At 45.3% G+C, this 14,583-nt stretch overlaps 1 protein-coding gene across 1 annotated transcript in view; it reads left to right on the forward strand.

Annotated features, from left to right (window-relative positions):
• Window positions 1-14,583, forward strand: part of LOC133352581 (formin-2-like) — a 70,154-nt gene that overhangs the window by 34,574 nt on the left and 20,997 nt on the right. The window contains 8 exon segments of the mRNA XM_061568318.1: window positions 1,534-1,595; window positions 2,720-3,621; window positions 5,466-5,613; window positions 7,334-7,421; window positions 9,166-9,227; window positions 10,695-10,786; window positions 12,736-12,865; window positions 13,566-13,712. Coding sequence (XP_061424302.1) covers window positions 1,534-1,595; window positions 2,720-3,621; window positions 5,466-5,613; window positions 7,334-7,421; window positions 9,166-9,227; window positions 10,695-10,786; window positions 12,736-12,865; window positions 13,566-13,712 — 1,631 coding nt within the window.

Here is a 14,583-nt window from a genome sequence, read left to right on the forward strand (position 1 = left end):
CTGCTGATGAAACCTACGGCTCAGTTGATTAGCTCACATTAGTGACAAAATCACTGTGGGGATGGCAATGTTATTGGAGGCTTGGTGTAATGAATTGGCTTAAGGAATAATGCGTAGTTGGGCAAAACAAAAGTCTCCCTCCGTAGTTCAGTAGGCTAATGCTGCTTTAGAGCACTGCACTCGTACCGCTGGGGCCAGCTTCTGATGGCCACTTGTAATTAAAATCGTGTTCAAGTGGTGATGGTGTCAGCCCAGTTACCAATGACTGCACACACTATCGACAGTTACATTTGTTGTTTGTTTTTTTGACGTAGATTCCCTTATTCCACGTCTGAGAATTGAAACGTTTCTCTTTGGTAAGTGTTCTTTGCAGGGGATATAAAAGGGCATCGCTTTGTGTTTTATAAGAGGCTCTTAAAGGGGGCTTCAGAAACAGTTTTGCGATGTCACATTCTGCTTCTATTGTATTGCACCAGGTAGTCCCCTGCTTATTGTGAATTTCTGATTGGAAGTTTCTTCCTCTTGTGGCGTGACCAGTGATGACCCAAGTGGAATAGACGTGGATTAGGATGGGAAAACCAGAAATAAAGGCACCTTTTAGGGGCTGCTTTTCATTATTTCGTTCATTTTAATCCGAGCCCAATGTCTTAGGTGAAGAGGTCATATTCGCATGATTTTAGCCCATGATATGGGACTTTGTCTCCACATGCTTTAGATTTCGAGTCTCTTTACTTTGAGAAATAGTGAGTCGAAACGCCGATATTCATGTAGTTATATTTATTGAGTTTTAGAACCAGCTAGCCAAAACTAGGCAAGGACACGGCACCACTATTATTCATCAGGGCAACCAGAGAGCAAAGATGTAGATATTTATTGACTAATAGCTGTAACAGCAAACAATTACACACACATAAGAATCCACAATCTAGAATATAAAGATTAAATTAACAATTTAGGAGAATAATTGAAATCACATTCTTTTAAATTAAAAATGATATCAATGATAATCATACTGTCTGGGACACTTTCAATATTCACCATTGAAGTAAAGTTTGCATGCATCAGAGTCCTGGTGAATCTGAAGGAGGTGTTATTTGTGTCATGATTAACATCTCTACAATGGCACTTAATGATTGATTTGTGTTATGCATTCTATAATGATGTATCAAACCAGGACCCATTTATCATAGTCCTTGTCGATTAACAATGGCCAGCTCACCAGCATCAGTTCGAGCAAGCCTGACTCCGCTTATGAAACACCGAATTTCAAAACCCATCCAGAGTTTCCTTGCATTGAATAATGCAAGCAATTGAATAATACAAGACAACTGATAAGATGCATACCCAGAAGGCCGTGCAACCAATGGATTGTGTAAAAAATATTTGTTTTTAAAGTGTGCAGAGACAAATATCGGTAGGAGGCTGTTATGTATTATTTTAAGAGAAAACTAAAATTGCTCTCAGAGGCAGTGCTGCGCTTTCCCAAAGGTGACCTTGTGCCCATCTGCCTTGTGCCCATCTGCCCATCTGCAGAGCTCCAGGCTTCTCTCATCCACGTGCAGCACCAGCATGAAGAAGAACTACAGAAGCTTCAGGTACTGCTACACCGAGGGATCTTGCGCAGCAGATTCACGTGGATGCGATGTTAACTACTTGGCTTGGTATACAGGAGGTCGTGTGTTCGAGCCCGACCCTGACGCCTTTATATTTGGAAGTTTCTCCCTGTGGTCACTTGGAGTTTTCTCTGGGCCATTCGGTTTTTCCCTCCACATTTAGAATCATGCATTGAAGTATTTGGCTACCTACATATGGTGCGAAAGAAGTTAAACATGCATACGTACTTGAGCTGTCATTTGTGACTAGTTCTCTTCTGAAAAAGGACTATAGCTCAGTGGGCCTTACCTGGTAAAATTTTTTTTTTTTTTAAGTTTAGATTCCATGAGTAACATCATTCATCAGAGACAATTTTCGGTTCAACAGGGAATCCCGTGTTTGCACAAATTAATCGTTGGGTTGTGCACTCAGACAGACTGACCCAGTTCGCCAAGTTTTAGTTTTAATAAGCAGACATTATATATAATAATATAAATATAGATAACTGTGACCAAGTGACTGGTAAACATTTATAATGATTTTCCGGAATGGCTGGAGTGCTGAACTTTGGTGCACATATGAGTCGAGTCTATGTTTAGAAATTTTGAATTTGGGCCCCCAAAAATTCTGCCACCGAGTGGTTTAACTCAAGTTGTAAATACGTTTAATTTCACGCAAAAACTCACAAATAAGTGGTCCCCATCGTCACCAAACTATGTCATTCACCTTCGATGGTGTGCAATGCTAAAGTCAATTGCTAGCATATGCCTCTAGTTTTCATAGATTATGATAGAGCCGTTGCATTATTCCAGAGGCCCCAAAATTCCGAGCCCACCACATGTTATTGATAATACACAGGAGTGTTCACTTTGAGCTTAGAAATGACTTGAATGATTTCAATATTTCTATTTTAAAGCTTTCGTGACTGCAGGGATTCATCTTCTTGGTTCTTTACCGAAAGAACCAAGAAGATAATTTCAATATCCCTACAGATGCACTTTTAAACATTAGTTGTAATCATCGTGAAAGACAATGACAAAATTCGCACATTTGAAAACATAGCTTTTAAAATTTGCGTACCAGCTTCATCGTGGAGGTTTGATCTGCACGCCCGTAACCCTTTCAGGACGAGAACGAGCAGGCGGTGACGCAAACTTGCGGCGAGCATGCGCGCCGTGTCTCGGACCTGGAGAGGACCATCGCAGAACTCCAGCAGAGGCTGAGCGAGCTGAGCGCACGCCCGCCGGCCGACACGAGGGAGGCGGGGGTGGACACGCAAGGCGATGTGTACACCACCATGCTGCAGCACACCGCGGTCCAGACTGAAAAACTAAACCTCCTGCTCGCCCTGGAGGAGCGCAACCAGCAGGCCAAGGGCGTGCAGACGTCGCCGGAGAAACCGAGGCATTCTCCGCCGAGCGATGTTTTTTCCAAAGAAGTGCCTTCATCACAACTGCAGCTCGGCGGCTCTGCAGAGCTGAGCAGCTTGATACCGCTACCTCCTCCGCTCCCAGGAGGTCCGGACTCTTCTGTGCCTCCACCACCTCCACCACCACCTCCTCCGCCGCCACCGCCGCTTCCACCTCTTCCCGAAGGATACATCCCTATTCCTCCTCCGCTTCCAGGAGGTTTTGTGTGCCCGCCTCCTCCGCCACCTCCTCCGCCTCCTCCGCCACCCCCGCCACCCCCGCCACCTCCTCTGCCAGGAGCTTCAGCATTCATCCCTCCTCCACCACCTCTGCCGGGAGGCCCAATGTGTCCACCTCCTCCGCCTCCTCTGCCGGGAGGCCCAATGTGTCCGCCTCCTCTGCCTCCTCCGCCTCTACCGGGGGCCTCAGGTGCTCCTCCAATGCCCCCACCGGCGCCGCCAGGGCACGGTCTGAGCGCGCAGATGATGCTACCCGGGGGAGGCCTCGCGTTGACCCCACTGACGTCGATCCTTGACAAGCAGAGCAGGAAGCCGCCCGTGGAGCCGAGCTGCCCTATGAAGCCACTTTATTGGACCCGCCTTCAGCTCAAAGTGAAGAGGTACCGTCTGATGGGTGGACAATCGTCATGGTAAAGCAATACATGGTTGGGTGTGTAATCCTCTGAGCTGTATTGCTCTCAGATGTGTTTTCGGGTTGGTCTGCGATTTGTCCGGCATGGTGAGGACGTTTAGCTGCTCTTGCTGGAAGATTCTTGCTCGGTCGTGTAACGTTGCAGGCCTGCTTCTGGTATTTGCTGATTGGCTTAGATCAATGTAGGCCAGTCTACATCAGCACCACCAGCAGCAGCAGCAGCAAGCAACGCTACTTACTTGAGAGAGAAAGTGAGCAGACATTGTGCCAAACAAAGCGCGGTAACAACCCGCAAACACATCGGAGAGCTGAGCAGTGGCATGACTGTGAAGACCTAAGCAGCAATTTTCTTCCAAGGTTTGTCTCGGTGCAGCTCTGCTGGCGGGCAGCATAATAAAATAATTCTCACGACGTTTCGGCCACAATGGCTGCTTGCGTTGGTGGCCAAAACGTCGTGAGAATTATTTTATTATGTTTTAGTTTTATTATTATTAATTTATTATTTCCATTCTACGTGACTTTACTGAAAGAACCAAGAAAATGAGAAACTTCTTCTCTTTTCCCATCCTCCGTCAGACAGACTTTCTGCACAGTGGTTCAGAGTAACGCTCTAAGTTAATGCATACATCATTAGTTATCATTCAAGACTCTCCAGTATGTGTCTTGACTTCCAAGTAATGTTGTATTCTAACTCATGTTAAAAAAAATTTACTCGTATTATTTGTCAAAATGAGTGGTTGATTTATTCAGATGCCCAGAACATTATTTGCACCCCTAATGTTGAGGATTGTACAATTGACTGAAGGCTGTAGATACAGCAGATATTTAACTTGTATCTATAAAAGGTCCTTCCACTTCTTCTCTACGATGTTACGGCTTAGATCCTTGTTTACTCTTGACGAAACTGAACCTATACACCTTTGGAACCTCATTTGCCAGTAAAAATTTATGATTATTGTTTTTTTACCCTTTTATCTGGCAACAAAACTGACACATTTTTTACAAGGAGTCATGTTTGCATAGACCACAATACCTGCAGTCATAATGCAAACAGTTTTGTTGCCAGATAAAAGGGTAAAAAAACAATTATCATATTTTTTACTGGCAAATGAGGTTCCAATGGTGTAAATGCTTAACCCCGAGCTCTCATACTCTGATGGTGCATTGTCTTTGAGTTGTGCGCCTTTTTGCATCATCTGGTCCAACACAATGTGAGACTAGGCTCTAAGGAAAGCTGTCTCGGGTGTGGACCAATCAACTTCAAGGACAGTGCATACATTATCAGAGTTATGTTTTTTGTTTGCATTATGACTGCAGGTATTGTGGTCTATGCAAACATGACTCCTTGTAAAAAAGGTGTCAGTTTTGTTGCCAGATAAAAGGGTAAAAAAACAATTATCGAAACTGAACCTGTCTGTCACAGCACTTGAGTAAATGTCATCATGGAGCGTCGATTAAGGGGCCATTCTAACGAGAAGGAACGCCGTACTTTTGGTATAATTGATGAGCCATCTATGCCTTATGACCTTTGACATAGATTCAAAAGAAGATGCAATTACAACACCATTGGAGGTCAACAGTGACTCAAGTCAGCTCCTACTAAAATGAGCATTGAGGCTGAACCACTTTTCGTGGGGTATTTTTTTTTTAAACAAAACACTTTCAGACCAGGTTCCCCCCCTGTGGCAATATTTGTATTACCTTCAAAATTTGTGTAGCCTGTATATTTTAGTATTTCGTTTTGAGCGTATTCCACATGAGCTCCCACGTGACAGTCGGGCTCTTGTGCGTTTTGGTTTGTGAATCGTGAAGGGACGATAGCAGCGATACATTCTGGGACAGCCTGGAGGAGCTGGTGATCAACCCCAAGGAGTTTGAAGAGCTCTTCTCGAAGAAGAGCGTCAAGGAGAAGAAGAAACCACTGGCGGACACTTTCATTAAGAAGTCTAAAGTCAAGCAGGTGAGTACACCAACGGATCGATGAAGAAAGTTAAGGAAGCGTTGTCTCTGCAGTGTGAATTAGCATTGTCATCATCGTTCACCTCCACAAAGCCTCTTGTGTTGACTATTCAAACTTTAAGTGCCACGATGCTGCTCTCTCTAGCCAAGAGAATCGCTCATTTATTGATCAACTTACCCTGACACCGAATGTGCCTGATCGCTGAATATACTTGATCTTGCTATATATTGTAACCTCTGCAGGTTTTAGCCTGGTGTCTTATTTGGATGTGGGATTATCTTGGAAATACTATGTGTTTGTAGGTTTTTGCTGTGAGATGGCAGTTGATGGTAGTACCCCAAAGTAATATTTAAATGTATCGATGCAGAACTTTGATTGTTGCCCCCTGATGGACGTGGTTTTTCTCTGGATTCGCCGATTCTCCCCGCACATGAAACGAAACTCCCCTTAAAGAAATTTGACAAACAACACTGAGGCCTTCATGGATAAACAAAGATAATTACAGTCATTACTGTATGTTTTGTAGTATTCGGCCAGCTGTTGAAATTCTATATTCCGATTAGTCGCGATGTGTTTGTCTATTGGAAAACCAAAGTTTACTTCCCACTGCCTTAGTTATAGTTCAAAAGAGTCACGTAATTTATATTCAGGGTTAGAGTTCAAAAGAGTCACGAAATTTATATTCAGGGATCAATCTTACGCCTGGAACCACAGAACGTTTAACTTTATAATGTCACCTCAAATAATGTTTTCGTTTCAGCACGATCCCAGGCCAATGCCTGGCCATGTCATTTAACGCTGCGGGAAACATCATATAGAGCAGTGAACGCAAATAAAAATGAAGGCTTTTAAAGGCTTTGCCTTCTTTTACTTTACGCATTGGTACATGACAGATGATACTTTGTTTACGGATCCCATAGGAATGAGGCGCTGAATTGACCTTGAATTTGATTTATAACTTAGACCCTTATGGTCATTAGCTCGCTGTTCTCTAAGGTGACCATTACCGGTTACATGCCCTGTGCCTACAACTAAAGTATTTGTTTTATTCCGTCAACCTCGGGGGGCTTTCCAGATGATTGTTTTGCAACAACAATTAAGCAAACTGTGGACTGGTTCCAACCTTTTGGCTCGCATCATCAAGAGTGTGGCCTGTTAAATCCATAATGGTGGGCTGCCAGATGTTATTGGAAAGAGCCAGTGTTGGCTCTTCTTTGTGAACATATAATATTTTTTTTGGTATAAGATGCTGGCATGGTGCAACTGGACATGCGATCCGAAGGTCGTTGGGTCGATCTCCCAGTGCAGTGGTTGAAACTATGGGCACGTTTCTTAAATTGCCTCTGCCTATCAGAATAAATGGGTGCACCACGATCGGTGGAGTCGGGTGTCCTGGGTGTAAGGTGCGGTTACTGCTGCCTCTTCCCAGGCGTCCTGGCCAGTGTTGAAGAGCAGTCCTGAAATACCCCTCCATAAGGGCTCTCTACCGTTCACCCGAGTGGCAGGCCCATTCATCAGAATGGCCATGAGCAAGCAATGGCAGAGGCGGCCTCGATCTTTGATATTTTCTGTGGCAAAAGGCATCTATCTATTTCATGCTGTGGATGGATATTTTTGTTTCCATATCAGAGTTCTCTAGGAAATCGGTGGATTGCTGTTGGGCGCATGCAGGTGCCGTCCACGGTTGCTTTGTTGCAGTGCTCATATTTTCCTGGCACAGGTCGTGAAGGTCCTGGACAGCAAGCGGTCGCAAGCCGTCGGTATCCTCATGTCCAGCCTCCACCTGGAGATGAAGGACATTCAGCAAGGTGTGCCATCTCTCGCTTCGTTTGACACGCACACCGGATGGTGCGTCTTATATCGCATCACCGGTGGCGAGACGTTAGCTACCTTGCCTGGTATACAGGAGGTCGTGGGTTCGATTCCGACCCTGACGCCTGTATATTTGGAGTTTGCATGTTCTCCCCGTGGTCATGTAGATTTTCGCCGGGTCCTCCGGTTTTTTCCACCCAAATTTAGAAACGTGCGTTTGAAGTATTTGGCTGCTATCCATGTTCACATGATAAGCCACTTGGTTGAGCTATCATTTGTGGCCAGGTCGCTTCTGAAAAAGAGCTACATATCTCAGTGGGCCTTGCCTTGTATATTAAAACATAGTTTAGTTTTAGTTTAGTGTTTGACCATACTTTGCCTCCATGATTAGTGCAGGTTAGTAACTGGAAGGCAAGAGGACTTATAAATATCACTCTCCACTTGTGTTGGCCACCAGTGGAGAGTGATATATGGCTCCGTGGGCCCTACCTGGTAAAATAACAAACATAGTTTCAGTTTATAGTTTAGAATGCGTCCGATCCCGACACATCTCGGAAGCTAAGCAGGCTGGCACTTGCACGTGGCATAGATGGGTGACCACCATGCACGATAGGCTGTTATCAGCTCTGGGGCTATTTGGCTATTTTGGTGGACAGGAGAGGAAAGGGCAAAAACAAATGATTGTTATACTGTACACGATGCTGTACTTCTAAGTCTTTGATCCCCGACTTCACTGACCCACACTAACTAGTGGGATGAAGTATGGTCAGATAACATGTTAAGGCTGGCACGGTGTAGGGAAGCCCTCGCACAGCAGTGGATTGACCAAGGGCTTGTATATGTCCCAGCTGGTACACATTGCGTTGCTGCCCTCAAAACTCTCTTTGTGAGACTCAGGCATGAACACTGAGCCGCAGGCATTCACATGAACCCCGAGGAATAGCGGTGAAACATAGACATTACACCGATGACACAACTGAGATAACATTGTGAAGAAAAGCAACAGAGGGATTTTGCCAAACATCCAAATGCAGAACCCTCTTAAGTGAGAGTCTTGAGACTCAATGAGGTATTCTTTAGTAAATAAATACAATTATTAGTACGTCTGCCTCATACGGTGCTGTATTGTTCCTGAAATTATATCCTGTCCGTGGCTGCTACGTATGTAAGATGCTCGATTGTTTTTATACGTATAAAATATGATGACAATAATGCACAAATTGATAGTAAAGAGCGTGCTTTGTCATGTCAGAGCAGCACCCCACGTGTGCCGTGGCCTTCGGCTGACAGAGAACGCGCCCTGGCTGTCTGCTATTGTCACCCAAACGCTCCCTGTCATAGTCCGTGTAGGGTCAGCATTTGTGAGCAGTGATTCTGGCAAATTGCCCCTTGTCAGAGTTATGTCCAACGTCCAACATAACTCGGTGTAATTTGTGGAGTGTAACAAGGCAACCCCCTTAAAGCTTTTGTTAGCGATCGCATATAATCCCGTGAGAAAGAAAAAAAATGCTATTTATTTGTAAATTTGTCATACAGTTCGCGTCTGAAATTAGGCCATGTTATGCAAGTCATTTTAAACGATTTTTAAAGAATTAAATAGTCTTCATGTTAATTATTTTATGGTGCGCCTCCAAATAACTCTTGGTAAACACTGTGCTTTGAATGTTTGAAAACATTAACGTTATCTCTTTACTCCGAGCAATGAATGTGAAGCATTTGCATGTTGTATGTCTCTGACAGCTGTCTTATACTTGGATAATTCCGTGGTCGATTTGGAGACACTGCAGGCGCTTTATGAAAATGTGAGTGTCACACACGAAGCTTCACGCCAGATTACTTGGGTGGGGGGGGGGGAACTTTTAATGGAAGAAGTTTAGGAACGGATGCTCTGTGTTTTTCGCCTGATAAAAAAGCCAATTACGATAAAATGAACAGAAATATATATATATCCGCATATGTAGGTACATTTCTAAGTCACCATTAGTATTCAATCCCATTGATATAGTCCATAAACAAAAGTTAATGGATATGTAAAACATTATTATCATGGTGGCAGAGTTCTTGGCACACTTTGCAATCAATCCGACGCTCTGGGTTCAATTCCCGGCCACAGCCAGAATCGGTGGCAAGTGACAATTTTACAACGAGTTCTAATCCCCCCCTTCACCAAACCTGCATTAACGAGCATCATGAAGTATGGTCACACTACCCTCGTGACTGACACATTATAAGGCGTTGATATCATCCAACAGTGCATTGACAAACAGCTGCACATTATTATGGTGTATTTTTCAATAAACATTTGAATTTTATATCCATATATAATACAACTCATTTGCCAATTAGAATGTTATAGGAATACGTGTATTTGAAATTACACGTTGGTTTAGAGCCAGTATTCTTGAGGTGGTTGGTTAGTCCAGAGGGTCAGGGCACGAATGAGATCCTCGGTGTAAATGCTGTCATGGAACCGGCATCTAAAGCGGAGTGAGTTGATGGTCTCCAATGACTGCACAAAAAAACTCTCATTAAGTTTGCTTCCGCACTTAATTTCGCTAATATCCAACTATGGGAATGGAAAATATCAGTTTGATTGTCATGCAGTGAACGATGCTGTCTGTGGCATAGCGAGTGAGAGAGCGTTGTCCTCTGTGGTGTGGAGCAGTGGTCACTTGAAGGAGGTTTCAGAGGTCGCTCTGTGATATCCACTTCCTGTGGGCTGTTCTCTAACATGAAGGATTTCGCTGCTCTTGCGAGAGATCCAATATATACTTGCCTCATGACGCCGGCATCACAAAGGGAGAAAGACAAAAGACAAAAAAGACCAATAGTCATTCCGTGGAGAGCATTCCGCCATCGCTGCTGTAGGTTTTCACGTTTGCGCTGCGTAGCCCTCCAATGTGTTGTTCGGCATCATGTCCGACGTTTCTCTGCACACACTAGGAGCTCCTACAGGAACCCAATCGAGCTGCTGAATTGCTCTCTCAAAAAACAAAGCGTTGGCTGCTGCTGTTTGCATAGGCCGGCACTGATGTTGAGCCGAGCCAATCGGTAACACCAGCAGCGGTCCTGCAACGCTCTGTATCACCGCGGTAGAATGCCAGCAGCGCTGTTTGGCTCCAAAAGGAAGCTCGGCATGATGCGGAGCAAATAATCGGAACGCCATGCCGAACAGCTTGCGGTTTAAAAAGTCCATCATTCCCGTCCACCAGAGGGTGCTGCTTAGCCGTGTGCTTGTTTGTTGCTTTCATATGGAAATGCTTTTGCAGAGAGCCCAGAAGGAAGAACTTGAGAAGATAGAGAAGCACGTGAAGCCGAGCAAAGACAAGAGCGAGCACAAGCCACTGGACAAACCCGAGCAGTAAGCCCAACGTTGTTGACCGACGTCACGGTGTCTCATTCACGTTCGCGTCTGCCGTTCATCGTTGTGCTCAGCGTTGTCACGAATGCTTTGTTTCCATTGGACGCACAACCCGAGTCGCGACTCTGGCGGGATCCGAGTTGGCCTGGCTTCTCCCAGAACTCACATTGAATGACGAGTCGATTTGGTAAATTGTCAACGAAAATGCGGCGTTTGCGTGATTTGCCGAATCGCTCGATTCATTCTGTGAGCTGGGCAGATCTTTCTCAGACGTTCTTTTCAGCAAAACTTTTCCGAAAATAATAGAATAGGTGAAGACCACATTGCTGACACATGTATACATTGAACTTTAACTGAAATCTTCCTACACAACAAAATGTTTGATTGAGGAGGAGAAGTGGTGAATTGTTAAACTCCCCATTGAGCTCGTTTGCTCTCTCATGAGCATTGCCACGAAAACAACGGCATCATCTCGGCTACTCTGCTCGTTGCTCACACACCCAACCTCTCTTTGCCACTTTTCTCACATTTTTTTGTTGCTAAACTCACCCACCGGTGTCGCAAACTCCACTCAATGTGAGTGGACAATAAGATCATGTTACTGACCTGCAAGGCGCTAAATAGACGCCTTACAAATGTCAATTATTGTTCCCCCGGTGTTCCAACTCGCAGAACATACATCGCTGTTATCAATAACAACAATTACGCCCGAGCCAGCGTTGCTTTTGAAAGCCACAGATGGCGTCACAACCAAATAAAATCCTACCCCACTCCTGGGATCTCGCCACTAAATCCACGTTTCATTTTCACGTTTTCCGCTGTTAAATGGCGGTGTGCTTAGCGCATGTTGCATTTCGCGTCGCTAACCACAAGGTGGCGGTCTCACTCTGCTCGCCTGTGTTTCGCTGTGACGAGAGAGGCAATGTGCCTCTCTCAATGTGCCTCTCTCATCACAATGCCTCTCACGCTGACAGTGATTGTTGAATGGCATTGGTGGCTGCCCTCCGTGATTGCCTTTGTCTTGTTTCTCTCGATGGGTTGGTTTATATGCTACAACGGTGATGCAATGTCAACAAGCATTTGACTTCGATAACATTAAAAACAGACATGTTTTCATGCACATCCGTTTGAATGCAAGGAACAAAATGACGCATCTTAGTAAAACAACGCATGATGGTTTCCCTCAAAAGTTGTAATAATCAAACATCTGTAGCCAAATAATTGTAAAAAAAAAAATGAAGTTAATTCACGAAATAATTTTTATAAAAAAACACGTGCAACCGGTCTATTGCCGATAGCACAGTATACCAAACTCCAGTCCTCAACCCCCTACAGTGAGTAGAGTCTACGGTTCCTCACCTACCTGCAATCTCCTTTCAAATTCAAATGAAGTCATTACACGCTGCGTGTGCTCAGAAATGGCCCCCACGTCACGTGACACCAATTCGCATGAAATGGCCCTCTTTTGTGTGTATGTGTTCACACATGCCTCGCGTGATGTAGAGTGCTATTTGAATATCTTATGCCATGTGGCGCATGTTTAGCGAGCTTCAGGCACATTCAGCATGTAATGAACCTTTCAGCATTTCCACGGAGAAGATCGCGGTGTGCTGTGAGGAGAAGATTTTTGGAAGCCCTGGCGAGTTTTTAATTGTAACGGGGACTGTACGAGCGGCTTGATTTCAGCTGTTTCTGTTCGGCTCAGCGGCTTATAAAATATTTCCCAATGCAGCACACCACATCCAGTATACCTCTCACGAGGGCTCTGGCTATTAAATACACGACACCTCTCGGACCTACTCCAGTCTAATCAGCAGTCCAGAAAACATTCCATGATAATTCAAGCCCTGACCGTGGGGACTGCAGTCTGGCGCCGGGCCTTCTTACTTTTTCATTGGTAATGGTGGCTCTTTGTGTGTGTGCGCGTGTGTGTGTGCTCGTGTGCCAAGGTTCCTGTACGAGCTGTCACGGATTCCGTGCTTCGCGGAACGCGTGTTCTGCGTCATCTTCCAGGCCACGTTCACCGAGGGCATCACCACGATCCGCCGCAAGATGCTCATCCTGCAGCGCGTGTGCAAGGTGCGACGCCACCTCACCACTTATCATCATCATCATGATCGTCATCATAATAAAAATTTGTTTTTGATATCGCACCCTTTATGCCGGGCCGTCTCAGAGCGCGTTACACGCAATAAGCAACTTAACGTCACTTCTCATCTCAAACATTTGAAAGGGCACCCCCAGGGGCAGCTGTCCCCGTGTGGCACAGGGTGACTCGGCACCGGCCTGCCAGCGGGGCGTTACTCTGCCAGTAGCGGGAGGGAGGCGATGATTGCTGCTGCTGCTGCGTGTAATAGCAATTGAGTGATTTGCAGGTAATTTAATTTGGTATTAATTATAGATGTGAAGCTTTTGTGACTGCAAGGATTCATATTCTTAGGTTTTTTCGGTAAAGTCACGTAGGTAAAAAATTTAAATTAATAAAAGTTAAATAAAAATAAAAATATGTTTGTTTGTGCATGACGCCGGCACACAATGGCCCACTCATAAGCCGGGGGGCACCCCTTCCCCGTCTCCCGTGAAGCAGATGGCGCGAATGTTTTTACGCCGGGCGTTTTCACTGCCTCAGACCATAACACGACGTGCGTATCCCTCTCATGCCTCATCTCCCTCTGATCTCTTAATTTATCATCGTGTGTTGCGTTTGTGTGTTGCGCCTCGTCCTCCCTCTGCGTCTGCTTGACCTCGCTGTTGGTGCGGCCGGTGGCGCCGCCATCAGAGCCTGCGCACCAGCGAGGGAGTGCAGCAGGTGCTGGGTCTCATCCTGGCGCTGGGGAACTACATGAACGGCGGGAACCGCACTCGGGGCCAGGCAGACGGATTCGGCCTCGAGATCCTTCCCAAGCTCAGCGACGTCAAGAGCAGCGTACGCGCCCCCCCTACCCCTCTCCTCCCTTGTCACGCGAGGGTCAAGGGATCGGTAGATTTACTCACTCTGCCAGTGAAGTACGCTAGAGTGGATCGAGGCTGCAGAGAGAGTGAGAAATGATGACGTAAGGAAACGGTTGGAGGTGAAAACAACCTTCGCGGACAAAGTCAAGGAGAGAAGAGACGACGTTGGTGTTCGTGCACGCTACGAGACTGAGCCTGGAGTGGATTCCGTCGTTAGTGATGCAGACAGGAGTGGAAGTAAAGAGGAGTAGGGGAAGAGAGAACACCAGGTAGATAGATGTAGTGGTCAGTTTAACACGTAGGCTTTCGCGACCAATATTATTCATAATCAACGTTTTTGGGTTTAGATCGCGTTATTTATAAATGTGTCATAACCCTCCACCACCCGACACGGCCAATCAGTAAAAAAGTGTCACGTTGACAAGAGACAAATTAGTTCACTGCTTTAGCCTACCGGTGTGTTGAAGCGCGAAACCACAACATTTACAATTTGAGTACGACGTTTCGCTGGTAATTGCAACCAGCATCATTGGGCAATTCGCCAGAATGGTGAGGCTCTGCTGTGTCTCCCGTTCTTATATAGAGCAGCAGCAGGGTGACGTCATCATTAACTCATTAAATCATCAGGTGCAAGGATTTGAGGGGGGAGTTATTGTAATTATATACTAGATTAGTAATCGGGCTATTGTTACGCTGCGAGTTGTAGATTAGTAATCATTTGGAATGTGTTTTATTGTGAATATGCCACATTAGTAATCAGTTAGTGTTTGTTTCCCTTATAAGGAATTGTATCTTATTTAATAATACGCTTCCAGCGAAACGTCGTACTCAAATTGTAAATGTTG

This window comes from Lethenteron reissneri, chromosome 41, assembly GCF_015708825.2.
Source record: "Lethenteron reissneri isolate LAM-NWPU_2019-01 chromosome 41, ASM1570882v1, whole genome shotgun sequence".
In the NCBI taxonomy this organism is placed as follows: Eukaryota; Metazoa; Chordata; class Hyperoartia; order Petromyzontiformes; family Petromyzontidae; genus Lethenteron; species Lethenteron reissneri.